The 20,878-nt window shown below is 44.6% G+C and overlaps 1 protein-coding gene across 4 annotated transcripts in view; it reads right to left on the bottom strand.

The window, feature by feature from the left end:
- Positions 1–6,157: 6,157 nt before the first annotated feature.
- c2cd2l (c2cd2 like) overlaps positions 6,158–20,878 on the bottom strand; it is a 104,357-nt gene continuing 89,636 nt past the window's right edge. For 3 of the 4 annotated variants that reach the window (XM_069894999.1, XM_069895001.1, XM_069895002.1), the window contains 5 exons: positions 18,831–19,002; positions 18,465–18,563; positions 12,698–12,834; positions 10,789–11,068; positions 6,158–9,311 (listed from right to left, as the gene is read on the bottom strand). In XM_069894999.1, coding sequence (XP_069751100.1) covers positions 9,082–9,311; positions 10,789–11,068; positions 12,698–12,834; positions 18,465–18,563; positions 18,831–19,002 — 918 coding nt within the window. In that variant the 3' untranslated portion in view covers positions 6,158–9,081. The remainder of the gene's footprint in view (positions 9,312–10,788; positions 11,069–12,697; positions 12,835–18,464; positions 18,564–18,830; positions 19,003–20,878) is intronic. The other variant, XM_069895000.1, reaches the window with a different exon arrangement.

The raw sequence follows: 20,878 nt of genomic DNA, 5'->3' as shown, positions 1-20,878 counted from the left end.
GTTGGAAAGTTGTATGGAGTGAGTTGGCAGGCTTTCTTTTTGTTTAATACGGGGGCGCCAGGCGTCATTTTCACCCCCCTCCCCCCATATCAGTGTGAGGGTTTCGTGAGGAGGGTCGGCGGGTGCGGTTGGTCTTTAGATAACACATTCATTCTTCTTTTATCAGAAATGTTTCCACCTGCCAATCTTTTTCTTCCTCTCTGTCTGCCAAATGTCCGAATTTTTTATTGCACAGGCCGTTCACGAAATCTAGCCCAAAATCGAAATTTCAAGGATCAATTAATTAGGGAAGATTCTCTATAAAGTCCTGCATTATATGCAACTTGACAATAACTATGGATATAAATAAACTCAAACAAGGCTAGAAAAATCTATAAATCTTAACTTGTCGTGTTCATTATTGTCCTAACATTTGTACATATGATGTAAAACCTTTTGATTCCACCTTCAAGTTTGACAAACAAGTCATTGCAGTAGTAAAAGCTATCTTTTTCCAGCTCTGGACTATTGCCAAAATCAAATCATTCCTGTCACTGAAAGACCTCGAGGAAGTTAATCATGCCCTCATTTTCTCTCTAACTCTCTATGTAGTTGACTTTATCCCGTCTGCAACTTGTGCAGAATCCTGCAGCAAGGCTCCAGTCAGGAACCAAGAGGAGAGACCAAATCACCCCTATTCTGGCCTCCCTTCACTGGCTGCCAGAAAGGTTCAGAATAGATTTTAATTTTCTCCAGTTTGTTTACAAAGACATTAATGGACTAGCCCCCTCCTACATCACCAATCTCCTAATGCCCTACTTCACTTCAAGACCCCTCAAATCGCGCCTTCCCACTTGCAGCCCCCAAACTATGGAGCAGTCCTCCCTCCGTCAAATCAGCTCCTTCCTTTAACTTTTTTAAAATCCAGGTTAAAAGCGTTTTGAGGTGATTGTCGATTGTTACCATGTTCTATGTACAATTCTGAACCTCCAGTACCCGTTTTATCTTTTTCTTTGGCTTTGCTTCGCGGACGAAGATTTATGGAGGGGGTAAAAGTCCACGTCAGCTGCAGGCTCGTTTGTGGCTGACAAGTCCGATGCGGGACAGGCAGACACGGTTGCAGCGGCTGCAGGGGAAAATTGGTTGGTTGGGGTTGGGTGTTGGATTTTTCCTCCTTTGCCTTTTGTCAGTGAGGTGGGCTCTGCGGTCTTCTTCAAAGGAGGTTGCTGCCCGCCAAACTGTGAGGCGCCAAGATGCACGTTTTGAGGCGTTATCAGCCCACTGGCGGTGGTCAATGTGGCAGGCACCAAGAGATTTCTTTAGGCAGTCCTTGTACCTTTTCTTTGGTGCACCTCTGTCACGGTGGCCAGTGGAGAGCTCGCCATATAACAGGATCTTGGGAAGGCGATGGTCCTCCATTCTGGAGACGTGACCCATCCAGCGCAGCTGGATCTTCAGCAGCGTGGACTCGATGCTGTCGACCTCTGCCATCTCGAGTACTTCGACGTTAGGGACGAAAGCGCTCCAATGGATGTTGAGGATGGAGCGGAGACAACGCTGGTGGAAGCGTTCTAGGAGCCGTAGGTGATGCCGGTAGAGGACCCATGATTCGGAGCCGAACAGGAGTGTGGGTATGACAACGGCTCTGTATACGCTTATCTTTGTGAGGTTTTTCAGTTGGTTGTTTTTCCAGACTCTTTTGTGTAGTCTTCCAAAGGCGCTATTTGCCTTGGCGAGTCTGTTGTCTATCTCGTTGTCGATCCTTGCATCTGATGAAATGGTGCAGCCGAGATAGGTAAACTGGTTGACCGTTTTGAGTTTTGTGTGCCCGATGGAGATGTGGGGGGGCTGGTAGTCATGGTGGGGAGCTGGCTGATGGAGGACCTCAGTTTTCTTCAGGCTGACTTCCAGGCCAAACATTTTGGCAGTTTCCGCAAAGCAGGACGTCAAGCGCTGAAGAGCTGGCTCTGAATGGGCAACTAAAGCGGCATCGTCTGCAAAGAGGCTCTAAAGGCTGTGTACGGCCCTTCACCCCAAGTCCAAAGCCCACTGCGCAGCTCAGACGGCAAAGTCCTCCTCAGCGACAAGATCTCCATCCTCAACCGATGGTCAGAACACTTCCAATCTCTTTTCAGTGCCAACCGTTCAGTCCAAGATTCCGCCCTGCTCCAGCTCCCTCAACAGCCCCTAAGGCTAGAGCTGGATGAGGTTCTCACCCTGGATGAGACATATAAGGCAATCGAACAACTGAAAAGTGGCAAAGCAGCAGGTATGGATGGAATCCCCCCAGAGGTCTGGAAGGCTGGCGGCAAAACTCTGCATGCCAAACTCCATGAGTTTTTCAAGCTTTGTTGGGACCAAGGAAAACTGCCTCAGGATCTTCGTGATGCCACCATCATCACCCTGTACAAAAACAAAGGCGAGAAATCAGACTGCTCAAACTACAGGGGAATCACGTTGCTCTCCATTGCAGGCAAAATCTTCGCTAGGATTCTACTAAATAGAATAATACCTAGTGTCGCCGAGAATATTCTCCCAGAATCACAGTGCGGCTTTCGCGCAAACAGAGGAACTACTGACATGGTCTTTGCCCTCAGACAGCTCCAAGAAAAGTGCAGAGAACAAAACAGAGGACTCTACATCACCTTTGTTGACCTCACCAAAGCCTTCGACACCGTGAGCAGGAAAGGGCTTTGGCAAATACTAGAGCGCATCGGATGTCCCCCAAAGTTCCTCAACATGATTATCCAACTGCACGAAAACAAACAAGGTCGGGTCAGATACAGCAATGAGCTCTCTGAACCCTTCTCCATTAACATTGGCGTGAAGCAAGGCTGTGTTCTCGCACCAACCCTCTTTTCAATCTTCTTCAGCATGATGCTGAACCAAGCCATGAAAGACCCCAACAATGAAGACGCTGTTTACATCCGGTACCGCACGGATGGCAGTCTCTTCAATCTGAGGCGCCTGCAAGCTCACACCAAGACACAAGAGAAACTTGTCCGTGAACTACTCTTTGCAGACCCGTTTTATACTGCAGTTTAAATAGCTGCTTAAGTTAAGATGTAATTTATGATCTCCACAGCACTTTGGTCAACATGAGTTGTTAAATGTGCTAAATAAATAAAATAAATCGACTCAGCATAGATGGGGTTGGCTCTGTTACAACAGAAATTGTTTCTGGGCATATACGCACAAATGTTTAATATTGTTTCCAGCAGTTTTTGTTGCATTGTTTTTCAGTTTTATTTTGATAAGGTTCATCTAAGAGAAAGTTCTTTCAATGGTCACAATGCTGAAAGGGTGATAATGCAAAATTACCTATTTCATATAAATCATGTTCACCTGCTGCATCCATATGGTTGATGACATCGATCCAGAATTGTTCAACATTCAAGTCATCTGTTTGACCATGACATTAAAGATTGTTCCACTGTTGTTCTGACAGCTCAAGGTTTTCTTTTCTAGTAAACAATGACAAAAACAAGAGCTTAGATAAAGGTGGTGTTTTCGAACTGAGAATGATGGCTGGGTTCAAATCAGCTAAAGATCCCAACAACTTGACATTTGATAGAAGTCTTTTCTCCATCTGGTTCAATAACTCAATGAGATCATTCGGCATCTTAATATCCTTTGCTACTGGGAGAGCATTCCATATTCATGTCTGCTTGCGTAATGTGAGATTCGATCCCAAAATTAACTGCACCAATTGGAAGATGATTAGCTTGATTGATATTATAAGCTCGTGCCATTGTCCATGTATTAACAGTAGCTGGTTGCATCACCTGCTCCTTAGTGACGCGATACAAGCCTATAAGTTCTTCAACCACTTTAATTGAACTATCTTTTTCAAGCTCAGTTTGTTCACTCTGGGCAGTTGGTTTAATATAGGCTGGAGAAATACATGATAGCGCTTGTTTTTTAGTGTACAGTATATCTGAAATAGCAACTCTGTTTTGTATTTCCTTTCTGTATCTTTTACTAGTTGAAAGTGAAGTTTTAGTTCTTCATACTGATCCAAAATGCAATGAACGCATGGTGCAATTGAAAGCCAGCTTGTATCAGATGATTTCAAAATCTTTGCTCTTCGCCAACATTTATGCATGAATAGATACTTCTATACTTTTGGCGAACAGTCCTATGAGAGAACCAGTTGTATGTTTCTACATTGCAAGGCATAACTTTAAGAGCAAGTGATGAACATATCTGATGTATAGAATAGCAAATACATTTGATATGAATAACTGTTGGATTTATATCTCAGAACTTTGTTATGATTGAACTTGTATTACTGGATATTGTATTACACCCAAGACCTATGCACTTAGCATTTGACAATTTCTTATCATTATCAGGAATTTCATTAATGCAGTAAAAATAGCCACGGCTGTTGCAGCCGCTACCAAAATCATATCTAGAAAAATTGACATAACTTTACACATCCTAGAACTCTAGAAATGAACCATGATGCAGTTTTGTTTTTCTGTTTTGTCAATAATAAGCGAGTATGGTGCATCATTTAAATCCTGCCATAAAACTTCCTGAATTGATGGACTGAGAACATGTTTTAATCAATGCATTTTGTACAATGGACTGCTAAGTCTTTTCCGGATATACCTCGAACTAATTCCATCAGGTGATACACTGTTGATATACTTGAATGGCAAGCAACGTATGCAGCTTATTTCAGTTAAGTTTTAATGCTATTATAAACTATTTTTTGATGACAACCCAAATCAAAAAGATTTCTGATGATGGAAAAATGGTGCTGCATTGCGGCAGTGGTTTTCAGTTGAGTTATGTGATATCAAGTCGCCCTATAGGCACAAATTTGCCATCAGCAGAACACTTTTGTAACATCGCCTGACACTTTGTGGATCAATTCTTAAAATTTGCTTCTTGTATTTTCCACTTACCCATGAGGGGTACACCCAGCTAAAGGAATAAATAGCTAAGGTTAACTAACGAGAGTGGATAGATAATTTGAAACTCAAAAATTACACTGTTAAATAGGGTTATAGCCTACATTTAGCTATGGCCCTAAATAAACGACTGATGGATTTTGTCATAGCCTATGCGTGCAAAAGACAGCAGGGATGGGGAAGGTACGGCCAAATAATGACAAAAGGAGACAGGGTAACGGGAGGGTGCTTTACTGTATTTTGAATGAATGCGTTTTATAAATGACTAATGGGTGATAAATTACTTTATGGATAACCTGACAATATTTTCAAACATACCAAAACGGAATACAAGCTTTGTGTTATAATAGATATTGGCATTCAAGATCGCCAAAATTTGTTTAATTAACAATTAACATTTCATAAAATTTGCAATTGCACTGTACACTTTTATTGACTCAAATGATTTGTCAGCGACTCAGTGAAGGCAGTTTCATCATGGAGTACCGCCCAAAAGACTCCACACACCCTTAAAAGTAGCCCAAAATCCCACAGCTCCCCCAAGGATGCCCAAGATTTCCCATGTCCAATCTCCAAAACTAGCCCAATTTGGGCATGAAATCCACCAAACTGACAACCTTTCACAGAACTAAGCCACATATATTTACCCTAACCAAAATATTGCTTTCACCATATTTTGCTTGTATCCAGCCTTCTACTTTGTCGGTTGAATAAATAGTTCCTCGTTTAAATCCGAAGCTGTTTGTCAGGATCTTGAAGGAGCCAGAAGAACAGCAAGTGTTTTGTTCATTGATGATCAGTTAAGTTATTGGGCACTTAATGTTAGGGAAGTAGAAATAAACTCTTTGACCTGAAGTGCCTCTCAGGTAGAACTGTGCCAAACTCATTATTGATGTATGAAGCCCAAGCGAGCAGCTATTTATAACTTTTATTCATAACCCAAAGGTAGGGATCATTGGCAAGATTAACATTTCATCAAGTCAGCCACAATATTATTGAAAACTGAGCAGATAAGAGGGGTCAAATAGCATGTTCTGCTATGTACTGTTATTTTTTTTTCCCAAAAATAGACTTTATTCACAATAAATTATTTACAAAAAGGAAAACCATTTAAAGTCAATAGGAAAGACCTTGCTAAGATGTTACACCACAGCCATGGAGCGCAGGGGGATGGTGCATGGAATATCAGTTGGGGAAGTTGTTTTATCCATAACAAAGCTAATCTTTTTGCAAATAGTAAATATGCACATTAAAAAAAAAATCAAAATCTTTATTAAAACATGCAGTTGCCAGTGTGAACAGTACACTTTTTAAATCAATATTTATTTCCAAGGAAGTTAAGGAAATATGTATAGGTTTTTGAGTTTGGGTTTAAAGTAGCATTCAGGACAGTGCAGCCCATAGTAATCTATGGGAAAGTACCTACAGACCCCTCTTTAAATGATGTTGTTTCCTTGGATTTAACCCATCCATTGCAATAGCTTGTACCACTCTGCAAACCAGTAGCGGAAAATAATGACTGGTCATCTTTCAGACCTACCACAAATCTCCATCTGCATTTTCTGGGCTGTTTATGTTTTGAGCCAGCAAACTGGTTGTTCTTGAGATAATTAAGACACCCACTTATTTTAAATTAACAAAAGTGCTGGAGAAACTCAGCAGGTCCCACCGTATCCCTAGAAGGCAAAAGAGCCAATGTTTCAGACCTAAGCCCTTTGTCAAGGTTTGAGCAAAAAACAGAGAGTCTTCTGAATAAAAAGGTGGGTTAAGAGGGAAGAAGGGCAGAGGTGTCCTATCTATATCCACCTATGTTCTCTTAGCTGTTGGCCTGCTTCTTGCTCATATCTTTACAAAGGGCTCAGATCTCCTAAATATCTTTGCCTGCTATGAATGCTATGGGACCTGCTAAGTTTCTCCACCACTTTTGTGTGTGTATTTACTACAATTATTGCATCTGCAGACTTTGTTTCACATGATTACTTTATCATTTCACATCTCTATGAGGATTAATTATTGAGGTTTTTAAGGTTTTTTATATATTTTTCACTCTCAACAAAAACTAATTTCAGAACAGTGTGCATCCCACTCCCACCATCTACAAGAACTGGAAGCCAAATGGGTGACAGTAATTTCCAAAGCATTATCTGCACCACCAAATGACTGTAGGGGCCAAGACAATGAGACATCATAATTATATCCATTCACTACCCTTCCCTTGGCCTCAAAATGTGTACAATGCTTTTTACATGCGTATCTCACGAGGAACTACCTGTAGGGTATCTTAGATCGGTCATCAATCTTAAGCTTGGTAATTGAGATGCCTCAGTAATTGCCCATAGAACAAAGTCTAAAACAAAAAAAAGAATGGACGAGGATCCATTCCATAAAGCCAGCGTGCTTCAAGAACTGGACACAAAATATTTGAAAAAGGTAGTCTCACCAAGTTCTTCATGTTAGACCTTGCACTGTTATAAATCTATCTATATACAATGTGCATCATGAACATGCCTTAGGCATCATATTAACTTTATCATTCTGGGCTTGTGGCTATGCCAAAGTCTAGGTGCCCATTGGATATTGCGATAATGGTTACAATAAATGGGCAGGTCTCTCATAATATTTACCTCAAGTGAAATAACTTAACTTCTTAAATTCCAGCCCACCACCCAAAATTCTGTCCTGTACATAATTTTTGTTTGACAAACACAAAAATATTGATGATTGCCAGTAATCTAAAAATCTGAAAATTGATGAAAAACACTCTGCAGGTCAGGAAGCAGTGTTGGAGAGGCTAACAGTTAATGTCACAGAGCAAGGATATTTCATCAGAACTGATTATAATGATCTCAAATTTATCAACCTGAAATACTAACTCTGTTTCTCCACCAATGTTTCCTGTCCATTGGAGGGATTTTCAGCATTTGCTGATGACACATTTAAGTTAAACACAAAGTCACTCTATCCCATTGGGCTGATGGAACATTTATAGAATTAAAGAACAATACATAACGGAAGACCTTATAGCCCATTGTGCCTATGCAGCTCTTTGAAAGAGCTATCAAAGTAGTACCTCTTTGCCTGTACCTATACATTATTTATCCCCTTCAAGTATTTATTCATTTCCACTTTGACATATTGAATCTATTATTATTCATCTCCTTTTAGATGGAGCATTTAACATCAAATAATTCTCTGCATCACAAAAAAAAGCCCACCTGACATCAATTCCAAAAACTTCTCCAATTGGAAATTGTTTACCCCTTTACGAAATGTGTTCAACATTTAAGACGACTCTTAATCTTTCACTATATATCTGCTCAGTTTATCTTGTCTCACCTTGCAACTGAAGATCTATATCCCTGTTACTAGCCTTACAGATTTTCTCTGTTCATTCACTTGGCTTTGTCCAGCATTAGATTCAAAATCACAACTTACAAGGAAAACTGGATGTGATCTGCCAATATGACCAATGAATGCAAAAAGTGCAAAGATTGCAACTGACTAATATCATCTCCATTTCCCTCAGAAAGCACACTTCCCCATGTAAATAACCCATCTTGCTATGCCCTTGTTTGGGTATCTTTCCAGATCTAAGGAGTGCAGCGACATCAATTCAAGGTGGTTTTCATTTCCTTTCAAATAGAGAAGGAATTAACAGTTGTCTCTTCATTTATATTTTGAAAATGTCAAAGAGATACAAATCAATAAATGCAGGACCAGGCAGCAATCAAGGACAATTCATTCTTCCCAATCAAAACATTACAACAGGATTTCTACGAAAACATTTTGTACAGCTTCCAAAACCTGGCAAGTTGTAGACTTTCAATAAATAAAATAGGGAAAAGGTTAGTCAGGTTTATAGAAAGTTGACATTCAAAGCTAGTGTCACCAAACAAATGCCTTTGTGTCTTAGTCCTTGACTGAAAGACTTCCTTGGCTTTAGAGTGTTGAAATGTCCATCTTTTTTCCATTAACACAACATCAGACTCAGAAGATCATTACTGCATATATGATTGCAGATTAATGATGGCAGCACTCTGATCATTCCATAGTAAGTCACTAAAAAGAAACCCAGGGCAGAGGTTACCGCAACAGTCTCGTAAGGGCGCCTTGTCCTTTGCCTTCTGTTGTTCTGTGCCCAGGCTGTTGTGCCTCCAGGTATCTGGACATCCCAGTACATTCAGTTCCCAGTTGCCCCAGTATTTCCATTGGTGCTGGCCTTTGACTTGGACTTGGACTTGAAGGAGAAACGTTTGATAAGCTTCCGGGAGAAGCTTCCTGATTTCTTCCTTGTAGTTGAAGGGCTGTCACTAACGTTGGATAGGTCATCGTGGGAGTGACTAAAGCCTGGCTCCTTCTGCTTGTGTTTCTTCCTGAACAAAAGCTTTGTTCCACTTCGGAGAAAGCCAACTGCAGGGAAGGGTAAGAGAAAACAGAATAACCTGGGCAGGACCAGCAATGGCCAAAAATGATACATTACTATATAAATATAAAGAACATTCAAGTGGACATAACTATATAAATATAAAGAACATTCAAGTGGATAGTGCTCCAACAGTTCAGAACCAGCTTGAGAATTTACTTTGCCATTTGCTGCACAGATGCTCTGGATTTTATTTAAAATTTGCAGCATCTGTGTATTTTATTTTGATTTTTAGTTGGTGATATTGCATGTGAACGTTTGTGAGTAGATTAAAGATTTGGGATTTTTTAATATATCTAAATAGTTTTATTCCCTATGAAGTCTACAATAAATCATACTAATTTCTTAATATCTGAAGATACCAATCAGGGCACTAAAGACTTAGGAGTAGCATTTCTATTGCAAGGACTCTTGCAACCCCGCATTTTACTGAACGGTGATATTATTACTACATATCTCATCTGGCCTCAAGACAACATATGTATTGCCCATGAAAAGGTACACCTGCAGTTGACAAAAGGGACAGGGAATTGTATCTGTTGACATGGTTTCATCAGAACTACTGAAGGCTAGGATTGAATGTTGAATGCAGTTGAACAGATTCCACGTTCCTAATGGGACATCTGGCTCTGAATATGCATGTACCTCCAGGTGTGGTATTGAACTAGAGACCAGGAAAATCCCAGAATTGGGTTTCCTGTGTATTAGCACATATCCATCAGGTGAGCCAATGGGAAACTTCAATTGGGCTCACTGCCTTTGCGGGAGGGGAAAATCCATTTAAGATATATCGGAGTTTTCCCACCTATCTTCCAGTGACACCTTTCTTTCAATACATTGATTTTTATATCATCAATCCATTGCTATCCCTTGACCTTAATATCTGAAGAAGCACTTTGGTAAAGTAGGGCACTGCACTGCTGGCAACAACTGGTATCATCTGGACATAGAAAAGATTGAAGGAACACAAAACCTGCCATCAGTGGAATCCCAAGCAATCTGTGAGCTGCTGGAGGATATCAGAAAGTCTACCAACATGCATGGGTAGAAATGGTCATTGTTTCAGGTCAGGGTTGAGACCCTTCATTCAGATTGAGGGACCAATGCTCAGAGTCCACCATTTCCTCTCCCGATGACATAAAGCATTATTTAAAAAGTGTGCCATTGCACTGTTTTTAACATACTTTTCTCCATACCTGCACTGTTCTTTGTACTTTTCTCTACATCCTGTACTATTTGACTTTTTGAACCATTACTCCCTTCAGTACTTATTACTTGCTATATAAATTGAGTTGATGGATAAATAGCAAGACGAAGCTTTTTACTATATCTCGATACATATCAATAAACAATTATTTAACTTGTATACAGTGCTGTGTATAGAAGATTTACATAGTAACGCAATATATTGGGAGATGAGAGGGAGAGATATTAAAGAATGTCATGATTAAGTCTCCTGTTTACCTTTGTGATCCTTTAAGCTTCTTGTTTCAAGAGCTCCCGTTGACCCTGTTTCAGATTCGACATCATCTACCGACGGTCGTTCTGAAATATCAGACGCAACAGCCTCGTCCAAGTCCTGGGTGACTGGCTGCCGCTGAGAATCAGTAGACCTGGGTGACTCCAGTACAGTCTGAGCACTGGAGTGGGGCAGGGCAGGCAACCCTGTCTCAGACTGCAGAGAGGCATCCATAGCAGCTGCGTAGCCCACAGAGAGAGCCATTTCGTCCTGATCAATAGGGGACTGGGTCGGAGAGAAAGAGAAGACGTCAGCTTGTATATGGAGGCAGACAATTCCACTCACTTTTCTTTCCATCTGTAGTGTCAACTCTCCCCTTCTCTCAACTTCCTTCAGTCCTAAAGCTTTATGATATCTGTTCTTCCAATTCTAGCTGATTGTGGAATCCCAATATTAACTAACCCTTCCTGGACCCAATACACTAATGGAATTCTGAAGAAAGCACAGCCTGGTATAGGGGCATCAATACCTCTGAGTGGAAAGCCCTGCAAAAGGTAGTGGACATAGCCCAGTACACCACAGGCAAAACTTTCCCCATCATCAAGAAAATCTACATAGAACACTACCGTCAGAGAGCAGCAGCAATCATCAAGGATCCACACCACCCAGGACATGCTCTATTCTTGCTGCTACTATCAGGAAAGAAGTATAGATGCCACAGGACTTGTACCACCAGGTTCATGAATAGTTTCTACCCCTCCACTATCAGTATCCTAAACACCAAACTCAATTAGAGACACATTTAAGGATCCTTACTTTGCACATTATTTGTTATTAAATATTTATTTTCTGTATTGCAGTTTGTTGACAATTCTTTCTTTGTTTACATTTCTCTTTTTTGCATATGTATATTTTCTTGAAATTCTGCCTGGCTCACAGGGAAAAGAATCTCAAGGTGTATATGATGTCACGTATATACTGTACTCTGACAATAAATCATAACTTTGAACTTTAAATCTCTCTGGTTCTCCATTTACTTCTTCAAGGCATTCCTTAAAGTTACTTATTTGGTTCGGTAATGCCATATTTTGCATGATCACTCTCCAAGAATCATATTGGACATTTTGCAGTGCTAATAAATTAATGTGGACATTGACATTTAATGTGTACTTCTGTGTACCCTGAATCATATGCTGTGCAAATGACATAAGGGTGCCAGAATAAAATATTAGGAACATCTCAAGGACAAATGACTTGCACTTATATAGATCATTAATGTTACAAATTCAGTACCAGATAAACTTTGGCACCAAGCCACACAGGGAAATATTATGACAGATAAGGATTGGTCAAAAATACGTTTTTAATGATCGTTTTAATGGAAAAGATTCACTAAAAAAATAAGACCTCCTTAAAATTAAGGCAAAGTCTTAACCAAGCAGAATAATTCATACTTTCTATCCACTGGCTTTCATCACCAGTAGATGCAAGAGCAATCATCCAGTCCCTTCTTGAAGAATATATCATAATCGAACAAATCAATAGCTTGTGATTACAGTTTATGATTAGCTCCTATGTCCTGCCATCAACTACAAACCTTTCCTCCTCCAGGAAATATGAACTTGTGTCTCAAAACTTTTAATGAACCTATCAATCCAACATATCCAAGCTACAAGAACTTTTAATTGTCCCTTTACCCATGAACAGTTACATGACTCCATAGGGCACATCACTGATCAGCAATACAGCTTGTGTATATCATTGATATAGCCTTTTAAGTTTTAATGTTTTATTTCAAAGTTGCTGATTGCCTTACTACTTCGTAAAAACTGGCAGATAAAGGAGAAAGGTTAAATTAGCAACCCTACGAGCTCCTGAAACCAGTCCAAATTGCTCATTAGCAAGGAAGGTTACCTTTGAAACTCCTGATATAATCAGCGTGCTGCGTTTGGTAGGTGTCTTTTTACAGGGCTTGTTCGCCGATTCCGTCAGCTGTCGAATTGCTGTCTGTATAACTGGATCCAAACCATTAGCAAGGTGGTGGTTGTCCGCTGTTTTCCAAACATACCATTTTATTATTAGTTTCAAAGTGTTTGAGAGCAAGACAAATGGGACGGGGTGGTGGCTGGGATGTGATAGTGAGTTGGAGAGTGGAAAGCTGGCTGTAAGGAGACACACAGTGGAAGAAGGAAGGAAGATGGACAGGGAAAAGAACAGAAGGGACCATTTGACTAAGGGAAAAAGACATGGATGCGCACGCACACACAAAGAGGAAGGGGAGATTGATTTTATTGAGTGAGATCGCTTTTAAATACCCATCACACTGAAGGTGTAGACTCTCCGCAGGAATAGAGTTCATTGGGAACTGCTCCATTACTGATGTGTAAGGTTTGCCAGTAAACAGCAGCTACCTGGTTCACTGATGAGCATCTTCTCTCCTTACAGTGTATGTTTTCACTGAGAGTTGCTTCCCTAACCCAGCACACGAGATTAACACAGATTTGGGTCCAAACATGGAAAAATTCCTGCCTTTAGGTCAGAGGCCTACCACAGGTAGATTCACCAAGCCGATGATACAAGCTGGTTGATTCTGACAACATTCAGGGGAGAGATTAGTTCCCTGTTCTCTCAGCTGGGAATGTTAGAGAATCAAAGAGCTTAGAAATACATCCTTTGGTTCAATATTCATACTGGCCCTCAATTACCCATCTAATCTAATCTTACTTCTCAAAATCAGGATTGCCAGGCTGGGGGATAACTTCTTCCCGCAGGCTGTGAGACTGATGGAAAGTATGTAAATCATCCCAAATATTTATACATATGTGATCATTATGAACTGTGTATTGTGTGTTTTTGTGCGGGCACCACAGTCTCGAGAGACATTGTTTCATCAGGTTGTGTATGTACGATCAGATCATAATAAACTTGAACTTATTTAACAGCATTGTGACCCAGAACACTTAAGAAAGAAAATAACAAAGGATGATTTAAACATTTAAAACAAAAGGAAAAAAAAAATGCTGGAAAGACTCAGCAGATCAAAAGCATTTTTGGAGAGACAGTCACAGTTTTAAGTTGATGAAAGCTTATTGATTTGATAAAACCCTCTGAAGATGCCACCTGATGTGTTGAGACTGCAGCATTTTTTCTTTTTATTTCAGTTTTACAGCATCCATAGTATTTTTGGTACTTTGTCCGAGAACAACATTGGATTTGCTGTCAATCACACTTGTTTTAGGTGGTATATCCAATCTGGTGTGGCGGCTCACCACTAGGCAGGCGAACCGGCCCCGCTTGTAAGCCACATGACGGGGCAGCCACCCAAAATGGTGCCGTCGGGGGTGTTCCCTTCCTCCCAGCACGGGGCTCAGAAGCCTGTGCTGGAGGACCACGTGACGCCCGGGTGACGTCAGCGCCTTCCAGCGCGGTTCTCAGCCAGGTCCAGGCTGGGAGTATAAGTACAGCCCAGCAGCCTGCAATAAACCAGTCTGCTCACTGAGCTCAACCCGTCTGGTTGCGTGTGTTATTGCAGGAGCAGTGGAGCTGCTGCTACAATTGGTGACCCCGATTTGTCCTAACGTCTTTGAACCCATCGTGAGCGAGCCTGGGATCAGGGCTATAGCTGTGAAACTGCCTGAATTCTGGGTTCAGGACCCGGAGACCTGGTTCGGCCATGCGGAGGCTCAGTTTCATCTCCGCCAGATTTAATCCAGCACGACCAAATTCTACCATGTGGTCGCTGCCCTGGACCAGGCCACCGCCAGACGCGTGCTGCACCCCATTCAGCACCCACCTGCCGAAGACAAATATGAGACCATCAAGCGAGTGCTTACTGGATCCCTCATACTATCCAGACACTAGCGTGCCACTTGGATGCTACACCTCGACGCCCTGGGGGACAGGTCCCTGATGGAACTGATGGACGAGATGTTGGCGCTCATGGGTGAGCACACCAACTGCCCACTCTTCGAGCGCATTTTCCTCGACCATATGCCCGGGAACACCTGTCTGCTGCTGGTCCAGAAGAGCTTCACCGACCCAAGGAAGGTCGCCCAGAAGGCCCAAGAGCTATGGCTCGCACGATTCCCGGAAAGCTCAGCGGTCCAGCAGGTCACAAGGCATGGGCTCGACCACACCAAGCCCACCCCTAGTGCTGCGGTAGAGCATCCGGCCCCTGCAGGGGCCCCCAAGAGCATAACCAAGGCCACAGCATCTGCCCCAGGCCTATGCTTCTACTACCAGTGCTGGTGAGCCAGGGCTCGGAAGTGTCGTCAGCCCTCCTCGTTCCAGGGAAACGACCAGGCCGGCTGCTATTAATGGGTGTGGCGGCTGGCCAAGGACACAGCCTCCTCTACCTGCGGGACTCAGTTAGCGGCCAGCGGTTCCTCATTGACACTGGAGGCCAGATCAGCGTCATCCCGGCCACGGCTGTCGAGTCCAGGAACCGACCTCGTGGACCTCCCCTCCGTGCGACCAACACAACAGAAATCCGGACGTATGGAGACAAGACAGTCCACTTCCAGATCAGCCAATGAAATTTCGCATGGAGGTTCACCGTCTCGTCCCTCCCGACTGCCATCTTGGGTGCAGACTTCCTCTCGCACATGGGCTTCTGGTGGACGTCCGCACCTTCCAGGCTGTTAGCCTCGACGCCTCCCGCTCGGAGCAACCGCAGATGGCCATGATCAGCATGCCCAGAGTCGAGTTCCAGTGAATCCTGGACGAGTTCCTGACACTCCTCAAGCCACAGTTCTCCGCTGCCTTGCCGCGCCACAGGGTGTTCCACCACATCCCCACCCAGGGTCCACCGGTTCACGCCACGGCACGCCGGGTCCCGCCTGACAAGCTCCAGGTGGCGAAGGAGGAGTTTTCGCACCTGTTGGAACTGGGGATCGTTCAGTGGTCCAACAGTCCATGGGCCTTGCCACTCCACCTGGTCCCAAAAGGCTCCAGCGGCTGGCGTCCCTGTGGAGACTATCAACGGCTCAACGAGGCAACAGTTCCTGACCGTTACCCCATCCCTCACTTCCAAGACTTGATGGCCAACCTGCACAGTGCGAGGGTTTTCTCCAAGGTTGACCTGGTGTGCGGATATCACCAGATCCCGGTGCACCCTGAGGACATAGCCAAGACGGCCATCATCACCCCCTTTGGCTTGTTCGAATTCCTGCGCATGCCGTTTGGGCTCAAAAATACTGCTCAGACCTTACAGCGCCTCATGGACTCTGTGGGCTGGGTCTTGGATTTCATCTTTATTTATGTGGATGACATCCTCGTCGCCAGCAAGGACCAGGCGCAACACAACCGGCTGGCCGATTTCGACCTTACCATCAACCCGGCCAAGTGCCAGTTTGGGAAAGAATCCATGCAGTTCCTGGGCCATACCATCACAGCCAAAGGAGCCACGCCCACCGCTGCAAAGGTTGCCGCTATCAGGGAGTTTCCACGCCCGGACAGCCTCAAGGGTCTGCAGAAGTTCGCGGGTATGGTAAACTTCATCCCGGGAGCTGCACACATCATGCAGCCGCTATTCGCCCTCATCGCAGCCAAGCACAAAACGCTCGCTTGGAACCCAGAAGCCTGCACCGCATTTGAGGCCATGAAGGACACCCTTGCGAAGGCCACCATGCTCGCCCATCCGCACACTGACCTGCATATGGCACTCTCTGTCGATGCCTCTGCCACAGTCGCCAGTACCGTCCTGGAGCAGCAGGTGAATGGACATTGGAAGTCGTTGGCATTCTTCAGCCGCCTGCTCCGCCCGCTGGAACGCAAGTATAGTGCCTTCGACCGCGAGTTACTGGGCATGTACCTTGCGATGTGGCATTTCCACTATTTTTTGGAGGTGAGGACTTTTACCATCTTCGCCGACCACAAACCCCTCACCCAGGCACTCGCGATGGCAAAGGATCCCTGGTCGGTCCGCCAGCAGCGTCACCTCTCCTTCGTGTCAGAGTTTACCACCGATATTCGGCACAAGGCGGGGAAGGACAGTGTGGTTGCCGATGCACTCTCTTAACCTGCCATCTGCGCGCTGACTCCCAGCCTCGACCGACCAGCTCGCTCGGGACCAAAAGTCTGATCAGGAGACGAGGGCCTTCAAGACCGCCATCACGGGCCTGCGGTTCTGAGACCTCCTGACTCCGAGCGGCGAAGGCACCATCCTGTGTGATATCTCCATGGGCACCCCACGACCAGTGGTTCCCCATCAGTGGCGCAGGCAGGTCTTCCTTCACATCCACGACCTTTCACTTCCGTCCATCAGGTCCACGGTCCGGATGGTGGCAGAACGGTTCGTATGGCATGGGCTGTGGAAGCCGATCTCGGGCTGGGCCAGAACATGCACCCATTGCCAGACGTCCAAGGTACACAGGCACACCAGGGCGCCCGTACAGGAGTTCAAGCACGACCGGGAACGGTTCAGCCACATTCACGTGGACATGGTTGGGCCCTTACCCGTTTCCCGGGGCAACCGTTACCTGTTTACGATGGTGAACCACACCACTTGCTGGCCTGAGGCAATCCCGATGCCAGACGCCTCCACCGACTCCTGCTCTCGAGCACTGTTGCATGGTTGGGTCGCCTGGTTCGTTGTCCCGGGTCACCTCACCAGCAATCAGGGCGCCCAGTTCACATCTGTGTTCTGGGCACAGCTCACCCACAGGTTGGGGATCCAGCCGCACAGCACCACGGCCTACCACCCGCAGGCCAGTGGACTGGTCGAACGTCTGCACCGTCACCTTAAGTCGGCACTCATGGCCCGCCTCACCGGTCCCGACTGGGCGGATGAACTGCCTTGGGTGCTCCTGGGCATCTGCTCCACTCACTCCCAAGGCATCATCTGTTGAGCTGGTCTATGGTACACCGCTGGCACTACCTGGTGAGTTTGTCAACCACCTCACAATCCCCAGCTGTCGCCACACGAACTACTTCCTCACCTCAGGGCAAACTTGGACTCGTTCGAACCCCCACCGCTGCCCAGGCGTGGCACCCGCCCGCCTCACGTTCCCAGAGCACTGCTTTCCACGGAGTATGTTTTCGTTCGGCGGGGCCCGACAGCAGCACCTCTGCAGCGACCGTACGAGGGTCTGTACAGGGTTGTACAGCATTTCAGCTCCACGTTCACGCTGGATATCGGCAGCAGGCGGGACCTGTTTACCGTGGACAGGCTGAAGCCAGCGTACCTCGATCCCACTGAGCCCAGCCCAAGAAGCGAGGCCACCCAGCAAAAAAGGACATTGGCGCTGGTTCTGGAGGGGGCTATGTGGCGGCTCACCACGAGGCAGGCGAACCGGCCCCGCTTGTAAGCCATGCGGCGGGGCAGCCAGCCAAAATGGCACCATTGGGGGGGGGGGGGTCCCTTCCTCCCAGCATGGGGTTCAAAAGCCCGCGCTGGGGGACCGCGTGACACCCGGGTGACGTCAGCGCCCTCCAGCGCGGTTCTCAGCTTGGTTCAGACTGGGAGTATAAGTACAGTCCAGCAGCCTGCAATAAACCAGTCTGCTCACTGAGCTCAAGCCGTCTAGTTGTGTGTGTTATTGCAGGAGCAGAGGAGCTGCCGCTACAATGGCTTGTTTTGCCATAGTTAGATGATACCCTGTTTTTTAAAAGGGGCTATAGTCCCAAAGGCTTTTAAAAGTAGTGTCATCCCTGAAATCAGCACATTCGCTGAGCAACATACTTTTACCATTGTTTGGAGAATGGCTGATGGGGCTCTCATCCAGCTTGATGGATCTCTTCTCTGTAACTTCCACCTTGGCAGGTGACCTTGTGGGAGAATCTAAAGGGAACAGACATAGATGTTTTGTTGAAATGCGACAAATATATAGCTCCAGCTGTGTTTGAGCACAAGTAAGAAATGACTACCAAAGTTTCAATCTATTTTTATAACATTAATAAAAATAACTTGACTCCTTTATACAAAAGTTAATGGAAACCACAAAAAAAAAATACACATTCATTCTTCAGAGCTGGATTAGCTAAATCATAAATAGATGAGATGATTATTTTTCACAGCATCAGGACCCATTGTAAAGAGGAGCCTTACCCATTTTGCTGTCTAATTTAGGTCGGGATTGGATAGTTGTTACTGTGGTAACTATAGTTCCGTCAGGCATTATCGTTCGATCCATTTCAATCTTTTTTGTAGGGGTGACAGTTGTTCGCAGAGGGACCAGAGACTGGGCTGCCTTGGGATCTATTGGCTCCATGTAAATCAACTGTTTAAAAACAATGAATATTTAATCACCAATAATTCATCTCCATTCCATCCTTCAATTTTCTCAAAGGTAGTAAATGAATAACGTTTGCATGGTTGGTATTAAAATGATGCAGTCTGCTTAAAAGACATGCTTTACACAAAATCAATATGCTCCATTACAACTGAGATGCCATCATTCCTTAGAGAATGTCATCAACTTGAAACATTAACTTTCTCACTCAGAATCAAGTTATTGTCAAGTCAAATTTATTGTTATCTAATTATACAAGTACAATCTGATGAAACAGTGTTCTCCAGTTCTGTACAAAAATATGCAGACACACATTCAAACAAATAATGCATATGCAGGTCAAGTATTATATCTAAAAAAATTAATAAATATTGCTTTGTGGAAATGAGAGTCTCGGATAGTTGGTGTGAGCAGTTCCTTTGGTCATTCAGCATTTTCACTGCCTGTGGGAAGAAGTGGTTTCTCAGCCAGGTAGTGTTGGCTCTGATAATACGGTCTCTCTTCCCCAAAAGATGCTGTGTGCAGGGGAAGGGGTCCTCAATGACTTGTGTGCTCTCTTCAGACAATGATCCCATTAGATCATGTCAACGGGGAGAGGGAAACTCCAGTGATCCTCTCCGCTACTCTTACGGTCCTGTGGATTGACCTCCGATCCATTTCTCTGCAACAACTGTCCAACTCTGTGATGCAGCTGGCCAGGACATTCTTAATTGAGTTCCTATAGAAGGTTGTCATAATTGTGGCCAGTAGCTTTGCCTGCTTCAGTCTTTGCTGTTGTGCTTTCCTGACAAGTGAGGAGATGTTGAATGTCCATGATAGGTCACTAGCTAAGTGAACTTCAAGGAACTTGGTGCTCTCCATCTCTCTACTACAAAGTTGTTGATGTGTAGTGGAGGGTGGTCTTTCCTGGTCCCCCTGAAGTCCACATTGAGACTCAGCTTGTTTCACTTGCACCATTTCACAAGATTTTACACCTCTTCTCTGTAGTGCGACTCATCATTCTGGATGAGGCCAACTACTGTTGTGTCATCTGCAAACTTGATCACACTGTTGAAACTGGATCTGGTGATGTAATCGTAGGTCAGTAGTGTGAACAGGTGCGGGCTGAGCGCACAGCTCTGAGGTGCACTAGTGCTCTGTGTGACAGTGCTATATATTCTGCTACTGACCCAGACAGACTGTGGTCTTTTCGTTAGGAAGTCCAGGATCCAGTTAGAGAGGGGTGTTGATTCCCAGGAAGGGAATCAGCCTCTGGGGAATGATTGTATTAAACACCAAGCTGAAGTCATTGAACAGCAGCCTGGCATATGAAGCATCATTCTCCAGGTAGACCAGGATGGAGTGAAGTGACAAGGCTATAGCATTGTCTGTGGAATAGTTTCTTCTATAAGCAAATTGAAATGGATCTAGCATCTCTGGGAGGTGTGCTTTGATGTGCTTCATCACTCGGCGCTCAAAGTATTTCATAATGTTGGAGATCGGTGTCACAGGGCAGTGGTCAATGAGGCCTGTTATTGTTGCCCTCTTGGGTACCGGGATGATGTCTTGAACCCTACGAGTATGAAGGACTGCTGTAGTGAGGTGATGAAGATGTCTGTGATGACCTCCATCAATTGGTCTGCGCAGACCTTCGGTACCCAACGAGGTGTTGTCTGGTCCTGCCACCTTGTGTGGGTTCATCTTAGATAGGATTCGCCTTGGATAGGGTTCTCCTCACCTCAGCCACAGTTATGTGGGGGCCCCGTTCATCAGGGGGACATGGAGCTTTCTTTGGTATCATCCTGACATGAATGTGTCATGAAATTTGTTATTTTGCAGCGGCAGTATAGTGTGTTACAGGTGCAAAATTACTGGAAATTATAAT

This window comes from Narcine bancroftii, chromosome 8 (genome assembly GCF_036971445.1).
Source record: "Narcine bancroftii isolate sNarBan1 chromosome 8, sNarBan1.hap1, whole genome shotgun sequence".
Classification (NCBI taxonomy): Eukaryota; Metazoa; Chordata; class Chondrichthyes; order Torpediniformes; family Narcinidae; genus Narcine; species Narcine bancroftii.
This window is presented reverse-complemented; position numbering and strand designations above follow the sequence as displayed.